The sequence below is a fragment of the Petromyzon marinus genome, chromosome 18 (genome assembly GCF_048934315.1).
Source record: "Petromyzon marinus isolate PM22_M1 ecotype Great Lakes invasive population chromosome 18, UKy_Petmar_22M1.pri1.0, whole genome shotgun sequence".
NCBI lineage: Eukaryota > Metazoa > Chordata > Hyperoartia > Petromyzontiformes > Petromyzontidae > Petromyzon > Petromyzon marinus.
In genome coordinates this window covers 6,433,712-6,461,663 of record NC_133684.1, presented here as the reverse complement: position 1 = coordinate 6,461,663, position 27,952 = coordinate 6,433,712, and the positions used below count along the sequence as shown (strand labels likewise).

Here is a 27,952-nt window from a genome sequence, read left to right as displayed (position 1 = left end):
CCATGTCGACTTCGCATTAAAATAGCACCTCAAGAGCTCAGTCCGACAACTTAAGGCCCGACGATTCCTGCAGCTCGTTTATTCCAGCAGCAGGCATATGTACAGTGCAGGGTGTTGCGAACTTAACAAACAAAACGTTAATCAAAAAATAACCGGATACAGCGATGCAGACCGTGGAATTCCGGTCCATGAAATGTTGCGTGACGAGTTATAAATTAGCATCTTGATCATCCCAGATTCTTTATTTGACGAGGGCGCTGAACTTAAAACGGCAGCCAAATTACTCAATTTGGCATTCGTGACAGTGAATGCTTCCGTGACTAAACCAGGGTTTGTATTAGACTACAAGTGATGAAGGCAAACAGATCGTAACAGGTGTAAAACAAAGACTTAAGGAAAGCTCAAGACACGAGTCGAAAGCAGGCTTAAGGAGACTTCAATTCACGAGAGATTGAAATCAGTCGTAAGTGAACGTGCAGCAAAACCAAAATCGCTCTTGTAGATATGTACCTAAGTTAATGATAGATATACATTATTTAAAAAAAAATATGTTCCTGCGTGCCTCCAGAGCACTTGAGTGGCATCAAAATGCCATCATCATCCCCATGTGTTTTAACGCTTCCATGCAGTGACATCACTCAGGCGTGCTATGGCAGCACGCGTGGCCGTAACTTTGAAGTCGATTTTCTCATAAACGAATCCTCACTCGTGTCTGACAATCAGGGCCACCAAGCCTAGGAAATCATACACAAGCACTACCCATATTTTAGGGTGGAGTCTTCTTTTGAGAAACCAATTCCGAGACGATGAAGCAAAGGTTTCGCGAGGATGCATTTCTTAGACTGGCCTAGCGTTATCCACCGACTTAGCCTGGTGTAAACTCGAATTGGTGCGACAGAATATGGGATGACCAAGAGCTTTACAATTTTTGGCCTTCGGCCTCTACGCAGCGCGACTCGCCACGACGTGCATTTTGGCAAGCTCGCGGTGGCTCACACCACCGCCGTACTCTCAAAACCCAACGGCGCGCACGCGAGGAGATGACGCATGGATGAACCACACCTCGCCCGCTCGAGCTGTCATCCACCTCCTGGGGAACCCGTGAGTTTGGTAATCCAGTCTCCGGTTCGATAAAAAAATCGTGCAACTCCTCGACCGGGACGCCAGTGATGGGCGTTACCGCCGATGGCAGAGACTCCACGATGCAAGAGTGATAATTCATATGGTTGTGCGACGCTGGAACGTTACGCTGGGCGTGAATTGCCGGCCAAAAGTTTGGTGGCCTTGCCCGGCTTGTGAAGGAGTGTCTTTCCGTTTCACCTCTTTCTGTTCAACTCTTTCCTTTCCCCCTATTTTTGTTCACGAAAATATAAGCAGAACTGCATTCTGTCTCCATATTATGCTTGTTTACCCAGGAGAGCCTCAACTATGGCTCACGACAATTTTTTCAGGACAGTCTTGCCAAGTTTTCTCAGTGACAAGACAATGATTGCTATAATCCCAAGTGAGGTGTAATTTTTTAAACTTGGGTCACAACGCTGGCACAGAATGGCATACTCTAGCGAATGACGTCACAGAGATCTTTATAACGTCCACTTCGAGGCAGTATATTTACGGTGAATGCACACCGCAGAAATAACCAAGACGGCCAAAGCATTCGAACTGTGAACCCCTGCAACGAGAGGTGAACATACTAACGGGAAGCCATGTCACCGGCCTTTAATAAATATACATAAATAAATCGGTCCAGCGTTTATTTGCTTGAATACATTTTGCTTGATATTGGTCTCGGGAGCCAATTGGCTTAATGATTTCAAAAAAGATTTTTTATTTATATGTGGAAACAGAACGGATTTCTGCTTATGTTTGCTTTTACCCATAATTTTTCACAACAACGCACAGTGGAGTTTGTGAGCGATCTCTCCATTGCCGCTGCTTCCGTTCACCTCTGAAGCTAACCACAGGGACTGTGAATGAACAAGGCACGGGTTGACTCACATACACCGATAAATAGCGTGTCCGCTTGCGAGACTTCGCAAGCGCAAAGAGAGAATTTAACAACACTAATATGCACTTGTGGTAAAATAAACGGCATGCATTAAACATTAATAAAATATCGTTTGGCAGGCAGTATCAATAAATACTGAATTATTCTTTTTAGCTTTAAAGAAAAGAAAATAATACTTTTTGTAATTAAATATTATGACTCGGCTGTCAGCGCAAAGCGCAATGCATACTTTGAGAGCCTTTTGTGATCTTCAAGTCATCGCAAATGTAAGTACAACAGACATCATCACTTATAAACGGGTGAAAAAGTCTGAGATTCAGGTGAGAACATCTGGGCTCTCATAGTTGGTGAACCCATTTTATGGCAACTTTGCTTTTTTCCCCCCATTTGGGAGATCAGAGCGATTTAAAAACAATAAAGATAAACAGTATGGCAGCTGTAGCACGTACACATATGCCAAGGGAGGAACCACCAAGTGTCTGTGTGTGTAAATACAGCAAAAATACGTTTGGGATGAGAATGGATGAGCTATCGAGGTTTCCTTTTGGTTCTGTCAAAACCAAAACGAGGAGAAGTCCCTCCCTGTGCACAACAGCAAGGGATGAGTGCTATGACACGGCAGCGAGCTTTACAGCAACCATCGACTTGTCGACTTCACCAAAAACTTGACCGCTAGCTAAAGCGCCAACATCGTACGACCGAAACTCCACTTTTACAATAACCAGCACTCAACCACCTGTAGAATGTGGGGCAGGGCATCTGTAGAATGGAGGGAGAGGGGTATGTGGAATAAAAACGTCCACTTCAGCTCACGAGGCCATGTCAATGACGCGTGTAACATTTTGAGTCTCCCGGTGGGCCAACTTAGCCCCTTGCTCTTCCCAGCAGCACGAGTGGCCCTGTGACGGTGAGCAACAGTGTCCAGCAAACACCATGGCTCGACAGTTGCAAAGTACGGCCACCGAAAGGCCCGTGAGAGGGTGGTCTTTAGCACGAAGTAACTGACGTGTGGACACTGCAAATAGTACGTCCCTAACCCAAGTGGCATGCGGTACTGTGTATAACCCTAACACAACTCAAGTGTAATGCTATGTACAGTCCTAACCCCAACCCACTGACATGTGATAGTGTGTAGCCCTAACCCCAACCCGTCTGACACGTGATACTGTGTAGAGCCCTAACTCAAACCCAACTGAGGAGTAATGCTGTGCAGAACCCTATAACCAAGTCACATTATGTTGGGCACATCCCTAACCCTAACCCAACCGGCATATAATGCAGTGCAGAGCCCTAGCCCAAATGACATTTGATCCAGTTTATAGACTGAACTCAACTGATGTCTAATATTGTTTGAAGACTCAATGAACTGGACACTGCATGTGCTGTATAGCTGTAACCTCTCTCACGTGATGCTGCGTACAGCCCTTGCTATATCCCACTTGACTTTTGACGATGCTTACAGCCATGACCCAACAGACATGTGATGTGGAGCGTACTGTAGTTCCAACCTTAACCCAACTGAAGTGTAATCCTGCATATAGCCCTAACCCAATTACCTGTGACCTTGTGTGTATCTCAAATCCAATTTCATGTGATACTACACATAATCCTAACCCAACTTGCCCGTGACGCTGATGTACAGACCTAACCCTCACTCACTGATACAAGATGCTGCGTACACCATTAACCCTACCTCTCAGCCGATCGCTGCCAGATTGTCTCTGCTAGCCGTTATTTTGCATCCCTACACCGTGGCCGCGTGGGGCGGGGGGGCGGGACAAGAAGGGAGCGGGCTGCCGGCAGAAGCGTGGCGCTCAAAAGAAACGTCAAGCGCTCAGACGGCGAGAAAACAAAACCAAGTAAAACTGTTACATTTTGGCGCGCGAGCTATATTAACGGATTATCGTTTTCTGTAAACGGCGGTGTTGGCAGGTTGCCGCGTCCCAAATCGTCAAAGCCGTCGCTCTCCAGAAACCGCAGAGAAGCGGACCTTCAACCGTCCTCACCATGACCAAGCATGCAACGATCCACCGACTCGACGGTTAAAATCGATTCGCGTGCTCAAGACGCACGCATTGAATCGTTTGTGTGAGAATCGACTATTTGCAACTGTCAGAAAACTGTCATGCGAATTCTACGTTCAGGTACACGGAGTGAATGGAGCAGTAACAAATGTGATGGGGAAAAAAGAAGAAATACAAACAAGACGGTAAAAATGGAAACAAAAAAAACCGGATTGGTTCTTGAATGGAATTAATACCCCGAATCGTGATATTTATCAAAGTGCCAGGTGTGGTGGTGAATCGTTCCATGCTTAGCTATTACCCTGACTCATAAGCGCTCTGAATCAACGCTTATTCGCACAAAACACGAATCGCTTTGTTCATCGCAGCAACAACCATCACGGCAGCCCTTCTAAAAAAACCCTGTTTCTCACTCCCTTCACCCAAGACAAAGGCGCAGTCCAGCCATCGTCTTTCAGCAAAAAAAAATAAACAACGCTCGTGACTGCGGTGGTGGTGGTGACAATGACGATGGTGGCGAGGATGAAACACCATCTGTAAACGCAGATGGCAACCGTGAGCCATTACGCGGGCGTAGCAAGTGCCGACAGTTACGCGGTGAAGGCGTCACGAGAAGGAGGTTGGTGGTGGTGGTGGTGGCGGCGGCGGCCGTCCTCGGCCGCTCAGTAGCAGCCTTCGTTCCACGAGTCGTCTCTAAAAGTGCTGTAGGTTTTGGGGGGCTGCAGGGATCTGCGGGGGGTGAGGGGCGGGAGAAATGAGAGACGCGGGAGAGAGGCGGCGATGAGACGGAAAAACTGCGCGCAAAACGCTACTCGCCTGCCTGCTAACACCGCACCACCCACGAGTGCTGAAATTGCATTAATCAATTATATATAAATATTTGCGATGAATCGGCAGCCTTTTTAAAGGGGAGACGCCAGCTATCCTATCTGGAAACTCACCGCAGTGCACAGCAAGCATTACGCGATGATGAAAAACGATGTCATAAACTTAACGATGACAATAATGACGACATAATTTACAGCCCTTGTCATTCCAGTGCAGGATGAAGGCCCTTCCTTTGTTATGTCAGTTATGGGGGCTGTTTGACCATATTTCATCACAATGGTAAGCATGGATTGGTGAAGCGGGGTCCTAGGACCAGGTCAGATGTCACTCACCACTGATGTTAAGCTTGGCCGGGAATCGATATGGTTTGCCAGGTTCACAATGCAGTACACCCACTGCTCCGCCACAACTCTGACCCGATGGCATCATTAATCTCGTTAAATGCAGTGCTAGAAGGTATTTTGAGCTTCGCGTATGGAAATTGCTTACGCAAATTACACGCAAGCTACATGCCGAATGTCATTCGATTAATATATTCTAACTATCAACAGACTAATCGACTATTCCCGACAGTGAACAGCCGCAAAGTTCCCGCACGCACAGCCACTCGCCCGTCACGCGGACGATACCTGCGTACAGGCTGCGCCAGCCTGCTCCGGGATGCACCGCTTCCCGGCGCACCGAGCCGCGGCAGCCCGCTCCTTACGGCCGCACCGGTGCCAGGGCCCGCCGGCGCCGGCCGAGCCAGCCCGGGTCCCGCGCCGGTTCCCAGCGCCGAGGGAGAGCAGCCGGAGGCCGAAGAGGAGGACGGGGAAGAAGCGGCGGCGCCGGAGGCGGACATGGAGCCGGGGCTTTGCCGTCCTGCGATGGGGATACCGCTGGCCCCACCGGGGCTGTGCCTGCCGGTCGTCGGCACGAGCCTTCCTGTGCCGGCGGCCGGGGTGCTGGACTGCCGTCCCGGCGCCGGCACGGAGAAGGCGAGCGAGCCGTACGACGGCGGTGTTGACAGCCGACTGGCACCAGGGAGAGTGGCACCGGCGGTGGGGAAGGAGACGGAGGGGGTTGGGAGCGTGCCGGATGATCCAAGTGACGTGGGCGGTTTGAGCTGCCGTGCCATCGGACTCACGGGGATGCCGCAGCCAGATGGCGGGCGCAGTCGGCTCGAGGATGAAGCTGCGGGGGTGGGACGAGAGGCAACTGGCTCAGTTCGACCGTCCCTCAGAATTTGCCACAGGCGATTGTAAAATACAGTGTAAATATTGTCTTGAAAATAGTTTTCAAATTAAAGCGGTATTTTACTGTTTGAATCACGATATTTTCGTACCAGTTACGATGTGAAGTTATTTCAATGGCCTCTTTTTCTGCACAAGGGCCAGATATTTTATATACGTTCCAAAATAATGTTTTGTCGCACATCCATCAAACAACAACATTAAATTCTTCGAGATAACAAATGCAAAATTTGGTTATACAAAACTAATTTCACTTAAACGTTTTAGCAAATGGCCTAACACGGCCAACAAACTACACTTGAGAATCCAGTTTAATCGCGCATGCCTAAAACCTGGATTCAAACCCTGGACTTCGGGCTGCGTCACCGCACCAGTGCCACGCTCACCGCCTTGCGGTTGCCGCAGCCCGGACGGACGCAGGGAGGCCACCGCTCCCGGAAGTTGCAGGTTCGACTCGAGGCTACGGCTGCTGCGGACGCCCAGGGCCGTGCTGTCGATGGCCGTGGAGCCAGCGGAGGGCGGGCGGAACAGGTTGGGTAAGCTCCCTCTCATCCTCTCTGGGGGCCGCGCGCACACAGCCCAACGGACACACGAAGTTACTAAGCGTCAATTATCAGAAGAATCAGAATCAGCAGTTTGTGTCCCTAGTAAAGCCCAGGGAGCTAGGAAGCTCTTTTTTAAGGGCGACTCGGCATGGCAGACAGCAACCCATTCCGCAATTACAGATTTAAAAAACGAAGGTGATAGCAATTGTGTTGTAAGATTACAAAATCATCATCAGCACTTTCCATCATCACAGATTTCAGCATCATAACAACATCTACCCTGATAATCACAAACATTTTGATCATCATCCATCATCTTCACAGTAACTGTCACCATCATTTACAGTTATTTTCACCACCACCCTAACCATCACAATCATCATCACCGTCATTATTACTATTACATCATCATGATCACTATTTCCTAAACATGATTATTCTCATCGCCAGTAACTATCATCATTATAATACAAATTCTCATGAATTAGTCATCATTGTCATTGTCTTCATTTACAATACCATCCTGCAGTATTTTTATTACAAATGTGAAGCATTATTTGTTATTCTCATTTATCAATATCCTCGTCATAAACATGTTTATTATCATTTACCAACAAGTGGAGTAGCTATCGAGTGCACAGGTGCTTCAAATGTACCGGAGCAAACGGACTTGAGGAGCCAAGGTCTGAGGCTACAAAGAGGAGGGGACATTAGACAGGGGAGGGCCCCATTTCATTCCACACAGCAGGGCCCATTGCCAACCATGCTACACCACTATTGCTGTCACCACCATCATCATCATCTGTATATTTTATGGCAAACTGTGAAATGACAAATCTCAACAATACCACAAAAGGTAGTAAAAACTGCCCAAGGTAAGAAATAACAAAACCAAATGCAAGCAACCGAAACCACTCGATTGCCGAATTGGCCTTTGAGCGAGCGAACGAGCAATCGAGCATGCTTGCACCACGATCCCTCACCATCATCGTGCGCCTGCCGGTGCTGCACCAGCTCCAGCACCGGCGCGTGCTGACCGGGCAGCGAAAGCTTCGCCGCGCCGCGCTGCCCGTACGCTCCCGCAAACGCCGACAGCTGCGCCAGCTGAGCCAGCTGCACCAGCTGCGCCGACTGCGGCGCCGCCGCTCCCGCCGGTGACGCCCTCCCGCCGGACTCGGTGGGGCAAGGTGATCGCGAGCGCGGCGACGCCACACGCCGCTGCTGCCGTTGCTGCTGCTGCTGCCGTTGCTGCTGCTGTTGCCGGACAGCGGGAGACGGTGCCAGGCGGCGCGCGAGGAGCTCGCGCGACGCCGCCGCCATCGGACGCGACAAGCGGCGGTCCCGGTGCGAGACGACGTAGCCCTCGTCCTCTTCCTCCTCCTCATCGTCGCCTTCCTCCACTTCGTCGTCGCCGGCGGCATACTCGCCATCGTGCTCACCGGCGCCGTGCCGGGGCTCGTCGCGGTCCAGCTCCTGGTCGCTGGAGGCAAGGCTGTACCCGCGCAGCGACTGCGCCGACGACGCACCAGAGCTCCGGCGGGAGGCGCTAGCGGACGCCTCCTGGCGCAGGTCTGGGCGACGCGCAGGGGGGAAGGGGGCGAGGGTGGGCGCAGTCTGTGAGCGTCGTTTGTTGAGAGAATAGAGCAGGGAGAGCCCTGGGCCGGTTTCAACTTTCTTAGTCTCATCAGTAAGCAGAGTAAGGCCTGACCTGTGAGCAAAAATTTATTCCAGTAAACTCTTAGGATATTGAAGGCAACTATTCTGAATTATAATGATGTTGTAACGAGCAGTCTTTTCCTATCATCTGCAATTGATAGAATTTGCATAGCGTGAGTGACCTCAAGCCCCTTTCAGTCGCATAGATTGCACTGCTGCAACCCATGTGAGTGACCACGCAACACTGCCACGGATCACAAAAGCACAGTGAACATCCTCGGTCACGTGTTTTTCCTGTACCCATTCTGAAGGTCGTACATTGTCCATAGCTCAACATTAACACGATAGGTTCCCAGTTCCATCCGATCACAATGGTCCCTTTATTGTAAAAAAGTACACCTCAAGTGCTGCAACTGAATGGCTCATGGACAAACGACGTTTCTTATATGTACACGTACGGCCCTATTGTTGTCAATCCACTTGTGGATGATGACCTACCCAAGCCATGCAGGCCATAGGGGTTATTTGACCAGACTGGTAAACGTGGGTTTTTGAAGGCCGGGAGCATATATGTGGAAACATAGAAGCACAGTAGAGCAATGGATTTTTGTTGCTTCACTGCTCCCTGCTTTATACAACATATGTATGGCCCTGCAGCCGCCTATGTCAACCTGGCATGCATGCTCGTCACCCATCTAAGCACTATTCGCACCCAAACTTGCTTGTTTTCTGATATCTGATGTCAGGTGCATTCTCTTGGTAATTGGTGAAGTTTCTTATCGATAACGATTGTATTTGGTTTAACACGTAGGCTTTCGCGACCAATATTATTCATAATAAAGGTTTTTGGGTTAGATCGCGTTATTTATAAATGTTTAGTAACCCTCCACCACCCGACACGGTCAATCAGCAATAAAAGTGTCACATTGACAAAAGACAAATAGTTCACTACTTTAGCCCACTCGTGTGTTGAAGAGTGAATCCACAACATTTACAGTTTGAGTACGACGTTTCGCTGGTAATTACATCCAGCATCATCAGGCAATTAGCCAGAATGGTGAAGCCCTCCACTTGCTCCCGGTCTTAAATAGCAAAAGCCTTAAGAGAGCTCCGTTTAAATAAAGATATCCAAATCCTGGCAGCTGATAAAGGCCGCACTACTGTAGTGATGTCACGAGCCGATTATAATAAAAGTAGAAATTTACTAGAGGAAGGTACCTACATTAAAATTAAACGAGATCCAAACTAATACTTTAAATTCCATATATCTCAGGAGTAACTGACAAATTAGCCCGTGTTTTGCAAAAGCAAAACATTACAGTAAGATTTGATACAGTACACAAAATTCAAAAATTAGTATCTTGCACTAAAGATGAATGACCTAAATTATCAACAGGTGTATATCGGATTAATTGTTTATGCGGCATACGCTATATTGGACAGACAGGACGTAACATCAGCATAAGATTAAAAGAACACCAAAGAAATATTAAATTATCTCAAACACAACTGTCGGCAGTGGCAGAACATGCTTGTCAACAAGGACACTCAATTGATTTTGATAACGTTGAAGTGTTGTACAAAACTAATTATTACTGGCAAAGACTAATTAGAGAATCCATTGAAATTGAGAGAAATAGAAATAACTTTAATCGCTCTGACAGCTACAGGCTTAGTGCGGCTTGGAAGCGTATTATTAAAAAATACATATTACAATTCCTTATACGGGAAACACATACTAATTAACGGATTACTAATAACAATAACACACATTACAACTAATTACTAATCTACAACTCATTACTAATCATAACCATTGACTGATTACCAATCGATTATATAATTACACCCCCCCCTCCGCCTCAAATCACTGCACCTGAATGAGTTAAATGATGACCTCACCCTGCTGCTCTATTTAAGACCGGGAGCAAGTGGAGGGCTTTACCATTCTGGAGAATTGTCCGATGATGCTGGATGTAATTACCAGCGAAACGTCGTACTCAAACTGTAAATGTTGTGGATTCACTCTTCAACACACCGGTGGGCTAAAGTAGTGAACTAATTGTCTTTTGCCAACGCGACACTTTTTTTGCTGATTGGCCGTGTCGGGTGGTGGAGGGTTACGACACATTTATAAATAATGCGACCTAACCAAAAAAACTTTATTATGAACGATTGTATTTGCTGGCTGTTAAACAGACTCACGCCTATAGTTTAATTCATTATAATATCTACTACCTAGAATAATGGTAATATGTTTTTATCGAGCGCCTGACACGACGGGGCGTCCATGACCGCTTTACATCTCATCTCAAACATTGGAAGGGGCACCCCCAGTAGCAGCTGCCCCTGTGAAGCACACTCAGCACCTAGCCTACAAATGGACACAATCTACCAGTAGGGGTCGATGATTGCAAGGATGCATAATCCTCAGAGCTATTTTGTGGGTACGTTTTGAATTTGCCAAAATATGGACCGTGACGCCGGCACACAACGGCCAACTCTTGCGAACGGCGTCAGGGGATGAACTTTAACGTCCAATGCGAAGCGGACGGCGACGATGAAGAGGTATTATCACGGTTACTACGCCCGCAGTAACAATCAGGGCAGCCAATGGATTCGAACAACCATGAACGTCTGCAACAAGCGATGAAGGCGCTACCGCTGGGCCGTGGACATGTGAAAAAGAGCTGCATAGCTCATCGGATTCCATAGATAAACATATGAGCGCACGAGAACAGGGCGAGCCACTCACTCTCCTCCTGCATCCGTGCAAGGATCTGAACGTCCGTCACATCCTGAAGCTTGTAGGCACCCGCGCTGAAGTCGTCATCTCTGTCCCCGCCAACGCAGCCAATGATGTCGTCGTCGTCGCTCTCCGTTTCCATGGACTGCGAGAGCGACACGTAGACGGAGGGCTCGCTCACGCGGCTGCCCGGCTCGCTCACGCGGCTGCCCGGCACGCTGGGCTCGCTGTCGGCCGACGACGAGGGATGGGGAGAGAGGGGCGAGCAAGCGCCGCTGCCCCCGGCGGCGCCTAAGGGGAGGTGGTGGGGAGGGGGGGGCAGAAGAGATGCTCCGGTGTGATGGCGCCGTTGGCGGTCGCGACGTGCGCGGCGCAGCTCTGCGGTGACGAATTCGCGAACCCGCTTAGGGACGTCACGAATCACCCCCAGCGGGCGAGTTGAGGAGTTGCTCCGATTCAGAAGTGTGATTCGCGAGCAACAAAGATAGATTTACGTCGTCATTACAATTACATATAAAATAACGATTGTAGTTTATATTACAGCGCCAGTCACGCAAACTGCATCTCTGAAAGATGGAGCATCACAAATCACAAACATTAAAAACGGTACGAGGCACATCGCAGACACATAACACAAACCACATGGGGCGACAGCAAACACTTAAGCTCCTGACATGATTTGTATGATACATTTGTGTTATTTATTGTAAGTTGTGAGATGTTTGTACATTTCCTTTCACTCTTTTATCTTAAATGTTACATCCAATTAAATAATTATGTATTTGCCAGCGTGGCGATCGTCGCACCTCTAGCGGCTATCCGGGGCTTGTGCGAATTCATTGCGTGTGACGTGTCTATGAACCGTGATGAATAGAGTCTAACACGCAAAGTTAGACGCGTGCATAGCAAGCGCCAGAACTGATTTAAATGGACGAATCGGCGCACCATTACCCGCTATCATACAAGACGAGCACCGTTTGCTTTTTACGCTGCGTCTCATTCAGGTTGGAGGAGGGGAACCTTTTCCATACTTGGGGCCGAAAAGGACTTTCAAATAACATTTGGCAGGCGGCCACACGTTAACGCGCAGCTCAATCACTCTTCTCACCGCAAGTGGGCCTTGCAGTGCCAGGAGTGAGCACACAAACGTGAAATTGGAAACAGGGTATTGCCAGGTCGAAAATACTCCCCCCCCTCGAGCACCCGATTATCGTGGCTAAGATGCTTGCAGCGACAGATATATATTGCCGTCTAGTACCCGATGAGTGTTGTATGAGGCATGCAGTGACGGATAAAATATTGAACTCTAGTACCAGATTAGTGTGGATAAACATAATTTGCAGGCCGTTTCAAACTGCAGTAGGCCTTATGTGGCCCACAGGCCATAGGGGATGAACTTGTGTGGCCCGTGGGCCGCATGTTCTCCACCCCTACTCTCGGGCCGCCCGCTCTTGGCGTCCTGTCCGACACCTCGTGACCCGCGTGGCCCCCGGTCCGTACTGACCCGGGTACGGCGAGAACAACGACGGCATCGGGAAGGCGGTCGCCCGGCGCTCGTCGCTGTAGGAAACGGGGCTCCCGTACGGGCTTGCGATCGCCTGCTGCTGCTGCTGCTGTTGCCGGTGGCCCAAGAGGGTCAGGGACTCACGCGCGGCGCTAAGGCTGGTGGCAGCGCCGCTAAGGCTAGCGGCGGTAAGGCCGGCATAGCGCGGCGTGCCGTGGCAGGAGGCGCTCGCGTAAGGGTTGCAGACGAAGCTTCGGCGGTTGTTGGCTGAGGTGCGAGGAATGGGAAGAGAGGGAAAGAAAGCAAAGACGTTTGTTAGTGAGGGTGAGAAACAGCAACAGGATTGGGACGTGGGGGGAGGAGGGGGGAGAAAAGAGACAGTGATGGGCCGGGTGATGTTAATATTGTTACAGGAGTCGCCGTGGCAATTGGAAACATTCAGAGGAGACCTCTCGCCAACGTCCAAACACTGACCAAAGCAAGACGCGATGGATTGGAAGGCTGTGCAGAGAATTCGGCTCCAGTGTCCTCGTTACATAAACCACTGTTGTGTGTGCGCGCACGCGCGAGCACAGGGGGTGCTAAGCACATGGCTGCGCTCAATTTAAACAGCTTCGAAACGTGATCAAAGCCACCTGCAGGATATATTTATACAAAGGAAATTAAGATGAGCTCATGTATACACACACACTTAACGATCGCCCTTTCAGTTTTGATTAGACTGAGATAAATGCTGCCTGTGGTTTGCCCACTTGCGCTATGAACCCGTGTTTGATATCCAATATGTGATCCGGTACTAGATCTTTCCCCCCCAACCCGACCACCCTTTTCACCATGCTGCTCAGAGTGGGATGGTAACGGCAGGTAGCATGGGCGCATAATACAGTACAATAAAAGACGATGCTGCACTACTCACTTCTGCCCATAAGGTAGCCACAGCCTACGACACCAGTTTTTATACATGGTGCTTGCCCATCAAAGCACTATCCAGGTTCAAACCCGCTTAGCTTCCTATATCTGATAAGGACAGGTGCATTCTGGGTGATTTTGTCATCGGGTTCTCAACAAAGCATGTGCAAAAGGAGAGACTATTCATTTTTTTTCAGTTTAGAGGTCACAAGTGCTGTTGGCAAACACCTATTTTGGCCGACACTGCCGCACGTAGGGACAATGTGACCAGCCCACTGCATCTATAAAAATACACGGCGCACTGTAAGTTTGAGCAACGTAACTCTTTCCCACCACCACCCACCACCGCATTTGGCCTGTTTACAACTTCCCAGAGCGTTAACCAAAAAAACAAGAACCAAAACAACTGGGCGCTGGATACATAACTCGGCTGTGTGGCACATGTCAGAGGCTCTATGTCTGGCACATGGACCCGGACCCTGTGTCTTCCTTTCACAGAAGACACAACACAAAAACATCGAGCGCTGGCTCTCTGATATTAAACACGAGTAGGCAGTGCATCCTCTTCTCGTTGTGCCGCTGCCTTCATGAGGCAGAGAAGCTTGAAGGTCTTCACGAGTCAACTATTTTGTTTTATTTTACAAGGTAAGGTACACCGAGCTGTATAGCTCTTTTTCAGAAGCGACCTGGCCACAAATGATAGCTCAACGAAGTGGCTTAAAAGGTGGAATTTTATAGCAGCCAAGTATTCTAAACGCATGTCTAAATGTGGAGGGAAAAGCCGGAAGACCCGGAGAATAATCCATGCGACCACTGGGAGAACACGCAAACTCCAAATATACAGGCACCAGGGTTGGGATCGAACCCACGACTTCCTGTATACCATTCAAAGTAGTTAACATCTCGTCACCGCATCACTCAGAGATGTGAGAAACTCTACTGGATAGGGGCACCCGTACCAACAAGGTAATCTGCGGGAGGTGAGACAAAATGGTCCACTTCATTATTCCGCACTGACCAACGTGGCGAAGAATGACCATTCTACAGTCAGGGTAGCTTGGCACGAAGGCTGTACCATTCTGCGAGAGATCCAAACAAACTGTCCATCTCGTGATGTGACAGCAACAGGATAAGTGGCACAAAATAGTAGACAAAAGACAGACGTGTTTAAAAAAAAAAGACAAAAACGTAAGTTTTTGCAGTCAAGTATGCTTTGGGTCTTTCGGTAAAGTCATGTAGATAGGTTTAAAGAAAATAACAAAAATAACAAAAAACTACGACGTTTCGATCGCAACGCAAGCGGTCGTCATCAGGCTGAAAAAAGAGCCTGATGACGATCGCTTGCGTTGCGATCGAAGAATTGGTCTAGAGCAGGCCGGCCATGTGGCCAGATGACAAAAGTGTCATCCACGTACCTCTTCCATAAGGTTGGGCACAGAGTGGCAGTCTGGATGGCGTCAGACTCAAATTTCTCCATGAAAATGTTAGCTATAACCGGAGATAGGGAAGAGGTACGTGGATGACACTTTTGTCATCTGGCCACATGGCCGGCCTACTCTAAACCAATTCTTCGACCACATCAATTCCATACACCCAGCCATCAGATTTACCATGGAAGTCGAAAAAGATGGCAAGCTACCTTTTTTGGATGTCCTAATAAAAAAGAGATACCTGATGGTTCAATGAGCCACTCTGTCTACAGGGAAGCTACCCATACAGATGCTTATCTGAAACCGGATTCCCACCACCATCCATCACAGAAGAATTCTCTCATCAAGACTCTGTATCATAGATCCCAATGCATATCCGACCAGGAACACATAGGCAGTGAACTCAAGCACGTACACCAAGCTCTTAAGGCTAATGGTTACTCCGACTATACAATCCGCAAAGCTATCACTCAAACCATGAAGAAGGACCCTCTTGAGGAGCCTTTCAAAACCATCACTTTACCCTACATTGCGGGGATCACAAAAAAGATCTCCAAAATCTTGAATAAACACAAGATCCAGGTCTGTTTCAACACATTACATAAAATCCGTGATCTGGTTCCGTCTGTAAAAGATGTGATTCCGGACATACAGTACCCTGGTGTCTACAAACTAAGTTGCCTCTGGTAGTAGTTACATTGGAGAAACCAAACGCCATGTCTCGGACTGCATTCGTGAACACAAAGCAGACCTTAAACACGGTAGGACCAACACCTCGGCCGTGGCAGATCATTGTTATAATTCAGTAGGCTCACATGACATTGACTTTTCCAAGACAGAGGTTCTTTGTAAGCCATCTGGCTACCATGAGAGATTTGTTCATGAGGCTATCCACATATACAAGCACAGAGACAATTTCAACCGAGAAGATGGATTCTGGCTTAGCAATCATTGGAAAGATTTGATAAACCATTTCAGGTCTTAATTGATTGTTCACGCTTATGATGGCTTTCAGACAGCATGCATTAATTTTTCGTCTCCCCCCTCCTCTTTTCAGAATATAAATGGACTAGTCCTTCTAAATAAACTGCCAAATCGCTGCGCGTGGCGCTGACGTTTATTTTTATAAATAAATACACCGTTTTAAAAATAAATTAATTAATGCAAACCGACACACCTGATGACGACCGTTTGTGTTATGGTCGAAACGTCGTGAGAATTTTTATTGTTTTATATATATTTTATTATTTTATTGCTTCCCTTCAACGTGACTTTACCGAAAGAGCTAAGAATATGAATTACTGCAGTCACGAAAGCTTTACATCAAAATTCAAATTGTCTTCAGTTTACATGTTATTCTGAGACAGGCTAGTATAATCATGAATAATTATAATACATAATGCATGTTAATAATTGGCCCACATGAATTAGAATCGAATTACAATACATGAATTTGTAATGTTTAATAGTTTAAATATGATTTGTTGTTCCTGTGATGTTATACCTATTTAAAAAGCCGGGTCAAGTGACATGGCTATTCTAACTTCCTGGACTTTGTCCTGAAGATGCTGAGCACAGTCTCAAGTAAAACATCGTATCTAATGTCTACATTTAATTGTTAGAATTGTCCTTCAACTTACCGGTGAGCTGAAGCAATAATAATTTGCCGCGTTAAATGCTTATACACGTGACAATTTTATTTGGTTGGCTATGTCGGCAAGTGAAGCGTCTTACAATGAAAATTAGGGCAGATAATTAAGTGGCATAATCCTTAAATCAAATTACGAGTGAACATTTTTTTTTTAATTAAGCGCGACCAGAACCACAGGCGAGCGACTCGCCGACAAAAGCCGGCACCAGCCTTGCCACTGCTGACACACATGGCCACCGGACACCGTCACTCCCCTCTCCAAAGACATAGATTCCCCCCCCCCCCCCCCATAGCCTTCACAGACTGTTGGAGGCAAGTGCTGTTAAGTGAGCACTCCCCGACACACGCACAGGCAGACACCGTCTCCTTTGACTGTCTACTCCAAGAACAGCTGCTGCACCCCTGCTCTGCTGGCTGATGATGAGTCACGTACACGGAACAAAGACACTCGAACAACTCGGGGGTCACAAGTCCGACAGCCATATGAGCAGCGGGCGCGATTTATTGACCTGAGCAAATGCATGATGGAGCGGGTGGGCAGCTCACTGGCGAGGCATGCTTTTTTTGTGAAGGAGCCGTTTGTTTTTATTCCGGGGGACAAAGCCGGGCGTGGTTGGCCAACTTATCTCCGATCCAGCGTTTCGGGGGAGGCAAGACTTGGCGGATCGCTCTGAGATTGGTGAAATTCCGCCATGGCCAGGGAGATGGGCAGCACAGCAAGTGGGATCGTGAATCCATCTGCATGGACTTCACAGGGTGGTGTCGTCGTCTCTCCCGCCCCCCCGGAACAAACTCTACTCAAAAACGGAAATAGTCAAACGTGCCCAATACGAGTGGAGAGAGTGTTTCGAGACTCGGTGAGTGAGGCTTTCCAGGATAAAATAAAGGCCCGTTATTTCCAAAGTATTACAACTCATGCGATATTCACAACAACACCAGCAGGGGGGCGGGGAGGGGAAGGATGTTGTCATGCCGACAGGATGAATTCCTTCCCAAAACGCACAAGGGTCAAGAGTCGCGGGAGGGATGAGCTCATTTGTTGTCTCGTGGGAGGGGGTGCGGCTGTGTGGTAGTTAGGGGAGGGAGGGTGGCGCATGGCCACGTTAACGATCCACCTCCCACCCCCCCACCCAGTTCAGGAATCGCTCTCTCGTCTCATTTGTAATGTCCCTCCGATTTTGCACTTCATGTTCTGTCTGCCCCGTGAGCACCGTCTCGTCTATTCCAATTCGTCTCGTCTCCCTGGTTGTATCTCCTTTAGAGCCTCTTTCTCATTTGTTTGGTCGGCTTCGTATTGTCTTTGTACTCTTCGGTCTGGATTATCATGCCTCTCATTCTGTCTCATCCTGTCCCGTGTATATGGTATTTCTCATATGTACTGTCTCATGTCTATGGTCTCAAATAGTAAATCGGTCTTTGTTGCAGTATTTCTCAATTGTACAGTACGTCTCATCTATGCTCTCTCGTCTTAACCATCAGTCTTGGATATTCTGTCTGTACTGCCTGTTACATCTGTACTGCCTTGTTTGTTCTAACTCAATCCGTCTGCTTTGCTATGTCTCGTTTATACTGTCTTTCTCATCACCGCTGGTCTGTCACATTCATTTTGCATCTTGTTTGTACCAACTTGTCCATACGGTCAATTGTACCTTCCTGCCTCATGTATTCGCCTCTTTTTACACTGTATGTCCGATTTGTACTGTATCTCATCTCTGCTGTCTCATCTGCACCATCTTGATTGTACCGCATCTCTCCTCTGCACCAAATATCACCAGCACCATCCGTATCTCAACTGGTGTCTACGGCATGTCTGTACTGCCATGTTACGACGGTTAATATCTCATTCACATCAATACTTGACATAAGAAATAATTATAATCGACGATTCGACAAATCCCAACGTGTCAAGTGGCCAGGAGTCGTTTACTCTGCCCTTCTGCCGGAGGAGCTCACGCATTCCTACCGCATCGCTTGGCACTGGCAGTGACACGGCACGGCAGCCAGAACACTCACAGCACCCACCCTCCCTACCCCCCATCGCCCTCCCTCCACAGCGAAGGAGCACAAAGTGTACCGCGGTGAGAAGGCAAAATTTAGCCCCATCGCCTCTCTGTGTTAAGCCCCATTCGTCAACGTGACTGCCAGGTCTGCCCCATTTCACTCGGATGTGTAATTAGCATCATGATGATAATTAACAGTTTCAGCCAATGTCCTTTTATTTGGCCAGTATTTTATCTGTTTGGCTATGACATTTTAGTCGTTAAGTAGAGGTGTGATATTGCAAGTTTTAGAGCGAATGTGTCACGTGGTGTTTTTTAAAAAGAAAACCATAAAACAAACAGCTCTTATCTTAACATGAGACACACAGTAACAACATTTACTTGTTCTGTAAATATTAGACCAATAAGAACAAGCGGTTGTAGAATCGAATCGTGATGGGTGAACAGTTACAAGCCTAAAAATATATATCAATGTTAAACCAGAAAAAAAAACATTTTTTTTTAAAGTGCCATGAGATGCGTGCAAGTGACCGGGCAACATTGGTGTTTAACACCATCAGTGGTGGTAGGCTGTCAAAATTCATGGGCTCTTAAATAACAGCACTTGGCAAACACACCACGAATCAGAAATGTGCCAGGTAAGACCAACTGAGCGATATAGCTATTTTTCCGAAGCGGCCTGGCCACAAATGATAGTTCAACAAAGTGGCTTATCATGTGGAAATTCAGAACAACAGCCAAATACTCTAAACGCATGTTTCTAAATGTGGAAGGGAAAAAAAACCGGTGGACCCGGAGAAAAATTCCACGCGAGACATGCAACCTCCAAATATACAGCAGGCATCGGGGTCCACATCGAGCCCACGACCTCCTGCACACCAGGTGAGGGAGATAACATCTCACCACCGTGGCTGCGAACCAGAAATAGGGAGAGGCGAGTGCGACCGAAGTAGGCAAGCGCGAGCGAGGCAGGCGAGACCGGCTGGGCCTCACCGAACATGGTGGCGTCGAGCCTCTGTGTGAGCGAGCGCTTGGCGGCCACCATCTGCGGACTCGGGTGGTCCAGGACTTGGCGACTCCACTGCAGCGGACTCAGGGAGGTGCTTCCGGCCTTCACGGGCGACGCGTACAGCCTGAGGCCCAGGCGGGCGGGTGGGTGACAACGAAGGAGGTACCAGCGTTGGGACAACCACGACATACATCGATTCATCATCAGCCATGGTCTACCCACACTCCTGGATGAAGGCCTCGCCATGCCGTTGCCATCCATCGTGGGCAACCCTGGGTCTTCATCACACTTCCGTGCATGATTTTCTCATGCACACAAGTCAACTTTAAAAAAAATATCCCATCTTTTCAAAATGTACAGTGCGATCTCCAAACACAAGTCAGATCATCTCTTTGCCCTCTCTCTCCCTGCTCTACAGAAGGGGCAATGCCTGAAACACTGCAATAATGTACAGCTCTTTATCAACCCACTGCCTTACCACTCCGTATTGGTCATGGAAATTGTTTAAACATACCTCAGTAAGTAAGAGGGACTTGAGGTTCAGGACCTGACATTAGCCGTGGTCAGGAATTCAACTCAGGATGCAGAATTCAGTGCGCAGTAAGTCTGCCACTGCATCATCAGAATATTTTTTCAGAATCAGAATATTTATCTATACTGGACAAATCCGATGAGCTATAAAGACCTTTTCATAGATTTTCAGTATTTTACAGATGTCCATAATCATGCTAACGTACACTGTATGTCACATTGCTCCTGTGCAGCGACGATGGGGCTATGGGCTATGTTGTATGTCGTGTGGCATTTCTCGTATTATATTTCCTACTAATTTTCAATGCAGTGCAACGTCACATATTTTGACTGGCTGGAAACTGAGGGATAGGCAGACATGCAAAAAAGGTCGGATTTGTGAACGGCTACAGAAAACAACACGGTTTTGTCATGCACGCAAATACTGGACTGGGTGGGGGTGATTAATTGATCGGTGCGGATACGCGACGATGTACCATACTGGCAACTTGATGATTTTGGTAAGAGGCGGCGTGTTCATGCCAAGTGCGCGATTCTGTGGAACGGTGCCAGCTGTGACCGCTTGTGGGGGTGACACGTAGACAACGCCGCGCATTCCGTCAACTCGTGTGCCTTTACCGAGACTTACAACCTACAGCTGTTAACAATGTGGGCATTAACCAGCTGGGGGATTTAAACGCCCTCTGTCGTCTCCGGTTTTTGTGAAAATAATTTATTGCTGACGATCTTCAGACTCCGGGTGCAGTTAAGGCTTTGGCGCTTAGCAACCGTATTTCCTTAAAAAAACAAAAATATACACGCAGGCCAGACTGAGTTGGAACTATGATTGAAGGAACGCAGGGCCTTGATAAAAAAAATGTGAGCAACATAAACTGACCAACGTCACGTAACTTTACATGTGTTAACTATGTAGATAAAATTAGTACTAATTTGTCAAGTAACCAGCGGTTATGCTTTGGATATACTAGTCTCTGCCCATAGCAATGTGGAATTTCCACTACAGAGCTAGCAAGGGAAGTGAGCAGATCTGCTTAGAATCACTTGAGAATGTTTTTTTCGTTTACACATTCGAATGTTTAGCTCTTTAGCTGTACTTATTTAAACACAAGGCCACATCCAATAATAGAATTCTGGTATAAATGGCCTCTTACTTTACTATAAATAAGTCATCCATCTATCGACAGATATTTATAACACTCACATACGCACACACACACATAAAAACAAAGGTACCCCATTGCCATATGGACCATTGGAGCAAGTGGTGTTAGCGAGCACATATTAAGGCCAGCCAGCATGGTGTCCGAGGTGCTGCACCAGTATCACCCCAATGCTGACGTTTACATGCCAGTTAGGGCCGAGCCGACCTATGGGAGGCACAAGGTCAGTTTATACATTCGCCACCCACGTTAGCCGCGGTGGCGAGATGTTAACTACCTCGCCGGTATACAGGAGTTAATGGGTTTGATACCGACTCCGATGCCTGTATATTTTAAGTTTGCATGTTCTCCCCGTGGTCGTGTGGATTTCTATCCGTGTCCTCTGGTTTTTCCCTCCACATTTAGAATCAATGTGTGTTTAGAGTATTTGGCTGCTATAAATTTCAACATAAGCCACTATTTTGAAAAAATAGTGGCTTATAGCTCAGGGAGCCTTACCTGGTTAAAACATGTTTTTAGTTTTTAAGTTTAGTTAGCCGTGGCCGAATTAAACTTAGGTTACCGGGTTCCAACACGTGAAGAGAAACGTTGGATGTAATGCCGAACAACACGCGGTACAACCCGTAAACAATATCCGACAGCCAATGTGGTATGACCGCGAAAAGCTCAGTATTCGTAACACGTCAGCTTGACTTTAAATAAAAATCACAATTACCACGGTCTTGTAAACTTGTCATCGCGGAGGAATTTAAATAAGCGTAAGATGCCACCGTGCAACCTTCTCAGCCGCGATGTTGTGGGTAATCACACAGTCGAAGAACGCATGGAAATACACGCATGGACACGCTAACTATGCAAGGTGAATTACAGCCTCTGTTTAGCAGGAGGGGGCGGAGGAAAATTCTGCGTAAGTGATCATCTGACCATCGCATGCGTTAGCGCACTATGACACGGAACACTCTGCAGCAGCCAAATCTCCTGCCTCCTGAGTCTGCACAATATCCACTGCTGGTTTGCCCAACATAGATTTACAAAATATCACGCATGGACTAGGTTGATTGTTACATCGAGGGACCATGAGGGATGGTGACAGCTGTGGGAGGCCTTCATCCAGCAGTGCATTGACCATGGCTGATGATGAGGGCAATTAGGTTATTGCCCAGTTAAAATAAAAAAAACATAATTTTCAGTCTTTTGCCAATCCACTGCTGGATGAAAGCCTTCCCGTGCCGTGCGAGTCATCGAGTTGTTTTACGATACTTCACTATGATGGTCAGTGTAGAACCGGTTTGAATATCACTCGCCACTGCTGTTAGCCGTGGTAAGGAAATTAACTCAGCGAATCAGGTTCTAACGCAGCGCGAAAATAATTGCGCAAACCGCCTCCCGCATAATTTGATTATATAGGTTTGCTAAATTATACTTATTTTTTATGTCAATCCACTGCTGAATGAAGGCCTCCCCATGCCATGTTGGTCGTGGGGATTGTTGGACCATGCTTCACCACGCTGGTTCGTGTGGCTTGGTACAGTGTGCCAGGACTGGCTCAGATATTGCTGTCCACTGAGGTTATCCTTGGCAAGGAAATGAACTCGAGAGACCGAGTGCGTACAACAGCGTGCTAAACATTCCACCTATGCTTTGACGCAACGCTACAACCGATATTTCGTGAAATTCACTCGTTTCACAATGCCAGGAATGAAGAGAAGAGGTTCACAATCTTTTATCTGAAACATTTAAATGGATAAATACCGATCAATTTACATGCATTGAAAGCAAGCAGTTTTTTATAACTTCAATATAACAATGTGTTTGATGTAACCTGCTTAAAGCTCGTGCAATGTCGACTCAACAAGCACCAACATAACATAAAAATTGTTCCCAATGGAAGGAATGACAACAACCCTCCTGCCAACAACTCTTCAAAGCCCTTATAAAACGTTGTAAATTGTACTGTACAAGATAGTAATCTTTACTCCACTTCTGACACGTTGCAGCAATCAAGGATGTGTCAAATAATCGATTAAAATCCATTGTTATATTCTCATTTTGGACATGTAGAGAAAACTGTACCAAATGTGACGGGATTTTTTTTTTTACAAAAAAGCTGTTGACTAGAATAATGACCCTGTCACCCAAGTAATTCGTTTATTGCATCAACGTGGTTGGAGTGGAGGGGGTAAAGTGCAACATGCCCATCAACGACCTGACATGGCATTTCCCCTTGCTACTGTAATGTAAAACCAGCATGAACTAAAAGAAGTTCCACCTAAGACGTATGTATGAATGTTGAACTTCTCTTTCGCACCGTACATAGCCAACCGAAATAATCGGAGGTGTGAGGTATGGACAACAAACTAAACAGAAAAAAGCGGTTCTAAAGAAATGAATTTTCAACGCAGATTTAGAAGCGCATAGCTCCCGTGGCTTCTTAATAAAACCGGTAGAGCATTCCAGATGGCCCAAGAAGCGCACCTGAAAGAGCACGATGCAGTGACCATCTTTGTTTTATATAAATGGCCACTTGTCTGATTTTGCATCCTTCTCACCAGCTGGAGCACATGTGACCTTTCCTTACCGATCAAAGTGATCCTTATGTCGGTACCACGGGGTACCAAATAATACAAAATGGCCGAGCCAATTAAATATTTTATTTCTGGGACACTGTTTTTTTCCAGGGGTGTACTTAACTCCGCGACTGGGCTAGCAATCAATCCGAAATCAGTGCTACTCCGCGGTGTCGAAACGCAGCGAGGACGATTGTGCTGAAACCCTGAACACTCGTATTCACCATAGTGGTGCGTAGTGTACAGCTCGTCGAGATGAGTCGATTACCGCATCGCCGACCATCAACAAGATAAAAATTACTGCATCTCGGACATTATGCGAGAGCCGGGGTACTATGATACCCCGGGGTACTGCCATAAGGTTCAACTGCGGGTGCATAACTCTCTCTTACATTATGCTAGCGGGAAGCCCGTTCAGATTCCACAGCTCCCCCCCCCCCATGCCCCACTGCACAGACCCCTCCCAAAGGGCATATACCAATCAACGGTATGATTCTGATTCGAGCTCACGTCATCCACCAGACCTATTGCAATGGTAGATAGGATAAACAATTCTGGGTGAGATATGAAGTACTAGCCTTATCGGGACAAAGGTAAAAAAGATCGCGTATGTAAAATGTTAATAATACTGGTCATGAAAGCATATGTGTCCTCAATGATGGCGATTGGTCGAGCGGTCTGGGAGGAATTTATCAAAGTACATACATGTAGATGAGCTGCTTATTGTGTAAATGGAGGCCCTTCCCCCAGCAGTGGCATAAGTAAATTGCAGGGCTGCAACCTTTCCTTTGCCCGATGCTAAATGAGCCACTTAATGCGAGGGTGCAGTCATCTGCTCTCCTCACCAGCTGTCCTCCTCGCGCTCGCCGCTCAGGCTGGCGAGGTCCAGCAGTTCCACCTCATCCAGCGTGAGGTTGCCAATGCTGCCGCTGCTGCTGCTGCCGCCGCTGCTACCGCCGCCGTCCTCGTCCTCGCTCCCGCTCTGCGCCGCCCTTGCGCCAGCAGGAAGAATGGGGGAGTTCTTTCCACCCTGTGGCTGGCCCTTCATCACGAGGCCGTCTCGCAGGGCCCGACGGCCCAACTCGGGGCTACCGAAGCGGGGGCTGCTCGTGAAGCCGCCACCAAAACAGTTGTCGGGGTCGGCCTGGACGCAGGGGGGGGGGGGTCGGTTCAAGTAAAACAAACAGAATCGTTCTATTACTTAATACAGTCGAGTCATAGTGATTTCCTGCTCAGATGAGCACTGGAGGCGTTGCTTATCTTATGTTTGCAGCCCTGAGCGAGTGGTCGAAACTCCTCATTCCCATAACACAGGAAAGTCTATCATAAGACAACCACTGTTGACATCCTCACATAGTGATACTGTACTTGTTTTATCGACCACAGAGGGTAATGGGCTAAATCAACTTCCAACCAGGAAGTGAACTTGCAACATTCTGATAAAGGGTCACTCGCTCTCCCGCTCAACCACCAGGCCGGATATATATTTTTTAACTCCATCAAAACAAGAGCCAGAATTACCACGTGCCAGCTAACACAGTCGTGATCAAAGTTCCTACCTCTCTGTAGTTGACAGAATTCAACGTAAAACAGTCCGGGTTTATTTTAAGAAGATCCAGCACTCACTAATTCACTCCAGATACTCGCTCAATCCGGTGGTGAGTCGCCTCTTTATATGACTGCAATGTTTATTGCCCGTGAACTTTAATCATACTTCTGTACAGTTTCGTCTCATCCACACTATGTTCAAGCACCAAATTGCAGGTCAAAATACTTCTTAACCTGCTTCTTAACCTAGCCTTGCTCGACTTCCATCGTGTTTTCCAAGCTCTGATAACCGTGTTTAATCCAATAGACGTTAGCCATCAAAGCCTAATTGTCTCCCCAAATCCGAAAATTCCGAGCGAGACAACTGTCCCGCATATTCATGGAAAGAGACCAACTGCTTAACTCAAGAGTGGCGGTAATTTTATTGCTGTGACATAATGTGCACCTTATGAATTGCATTATTATTAAAAAGGTAAAAAGCTGTAGCCCTGGAATGTCTTGCTCACGCCACTGCCGGCAGAAAGAGGCTCAACTCAAACGTGGTCTACAGCGGTGCTTCCCCAACCTTTATTATTCCACAGCACCTCACTTTCACACCACCGTGGGACGCACGCAACATAAATAACCAACACCTCATCACCGATCTAACAGCAGCAGAGGTGCCCCTGGCTTCAACCCTCCCTCGAAGGCAGTGGACGGCACTCAACCGAATCCGCACGGACCACGGGCGAAGAAGCGCCCACCTGCATCACAAGTGGAAGTTGAGGGATGACTCCCAAGTGCGACTGAGGTCACGAGTCCCAAGCCCATGGCACGCATCGCATCAACCTGCCCGCTAACATCTGTTGCGGGAGGCACTCAAAAGTACTCCACTCGGCATCTCAGGGAGCCATCGAGTGGATCGCCTAACTACATTTCCCCGTCATGCAAAAGACGACTTTCAAATGAAAACATCGGTCCGACCGATTACATTGATTGGCACCGCCGATGAGCCTGGTGGGCTACGTACGGTGCGAAAGAAGTCCAACATACATAGATGATAAAAAACAAATTTACAGCAATGTACACAAAAAAACCCCGATGGTCCCCCAAACCCCCTTGGCAAATGAGAACGTGCGCTGGTTCAGCGAGTGGGAGTCAAGGGCTCTTTCCTTTACAATGCAGTTCTTTCACAGTACCAACACCGGCACACCGGTTGAAAATCACTGCCCTAGCAAACCCTTCTCTATTGCTCCTAGAGGGCAATTTTTGCCTACTCCTCCATGCCGGCCAAACGTTTCGGAAGAGACTGACCCTTTGTAAAAACAAAAACTTAAAAGAAGCAACGGCTCCCTCATATTAAATGATGAAGCGAAACCGAAGAAAGGTCTGCGATGGAACAAAACATATGGTCGACGATAGCGTTTACAAATCCACGAGGGCTGTGGTGATTTACAATTTTTATTCTTCACAAGAGACGTATGACAACTCGGCTATCGCGGGTGATCACAAATTCTACGCGAGCCACTAACGAATGCCCCGAGAAGCTGTCGCTCACTACAGGCGTGTTGTGTTGTGTGTGGTGTGTGTTGCTGCCACACCCGGGTAAAAAACAAAACAAAAATCTCGCTTTACAGGAGAGACGAGAGAGAGACAGAGAAGAAGGCGTTTTAAAGTTTAAGGCGATAGAAATAACGGCACCGCGTCACCTCTCAAACCGTCTCGAGCATTTGAGGCCACAACAACCACCCTCGGCTTTGAAGGCAGCTCTCGCTGGACATTACATCAACAACAACAACGTCTGGTTTTAGTCACCGCTGAGAGCAAAATAAGCAAGTGCCACCACGACCAGCTGGCTGCGGCGGTGGCTGCATCTGTAGGAGGGATGCTCACCACGTAGGCAAGCCCGGATTGCCGTGCCCAGCCGTTTCCAGGGCTCGGGTGGGTGGCCGGCAGCTCGCGGAGAGGGCCCTGGGGCGCAGCTTTGGTCGCCTTCGGGCCATGAAGGGGTCCCGAGCGACTGCGTAGCTGCTCGTTCTGCTGCTCCAGCTTGCGCACCAGCTCCTGGAGCTTCTTCACCTCCAGTTCGGCGCTGATGCCACCAGCACCACCAGTTCCACCAGCACCACCTCCTCCTCCTCCATAGCCACCACCACCAACAATTCCTCCATAACCACCACCACCTACTCCGCCGCCGCCGCCACCACCACCAACTCCACCGCCTCCTCCTCCTCTAAAGCCAGCAGCACCTCCGACGCCACCACCGCCAACGGCAACGCCACCACCACCAACTCCACCGCCGCTTCCTGCAGCCGCGGCCACGTATCCGAGCTCGCCTAACATGTCCAGGGCTGACATTCTTGTCGCCTCCACCAACGTAGCGCCTCTCGTCTTCCTCCTCCTCCTATTTACCGACAAAGCGACCCACCGTCGCTCTTAACAGGCGGCGAGACGACAGCGAGACGAGACAAATGATGCGAGAGGGGAGGGCATCCCGAGCTCGCCGTCTGCCGCCGCCGCTCCCAGACCGCCTAGCGGACGGACGCCATCTTTTTCGCGGCTCGCTCCTCGCTCCCTCCTCGTGCCGGCAGACCACGCCCACCCACCATCGGGTTGCATGGGGCA

The 27,952-nt window shown here is 48.1% G+C and overlaps 1 protein-coding gene across 2 annotated transcripts; it reads right to left on the bottom strand.

The window, feature by feature from the left end:
• Positions 1-55: 55 nt before the first annotated feature.
• LOC116943631 (SLAIN motif-containing protein 2-like) lies at positions 56-27,952 on the bottom strand. Of its 2 annotated transcripts, XM_032956656.2 has the most exons (9): positions 27,221-27,951; positions 24,646-24,944; positions 19,527-19,666; positions 12,544-12,810; positions 11,049-11,330; positions 7,621-8,208; positions 6,479-6,649; positions 5,490-6,033; positions 56-4,761 (listed from the first exon to the last, which is right to left on the bottom strand). In XM_032956656.2, exons 1-9 carry the CDS (start codon positions 27,683-27,685, stop codon positions 4,695-4,697), a joined length of 2,823 nt encoding a protein of 940 aa, XP_032812547.2. In that variant the 5' UTR covers positions 27,686-27,951; the 3' UTR covers positions 56-4,694. The 2 variants fall into 2 exon arrangements, with proteins under 2 accessions (XP_032812547.2, XP_032812548.2); XM_032956657.2 differs by lacking the exon at positions 12,544-12,810 and having other exon boundaries at positions 27,221-27,952.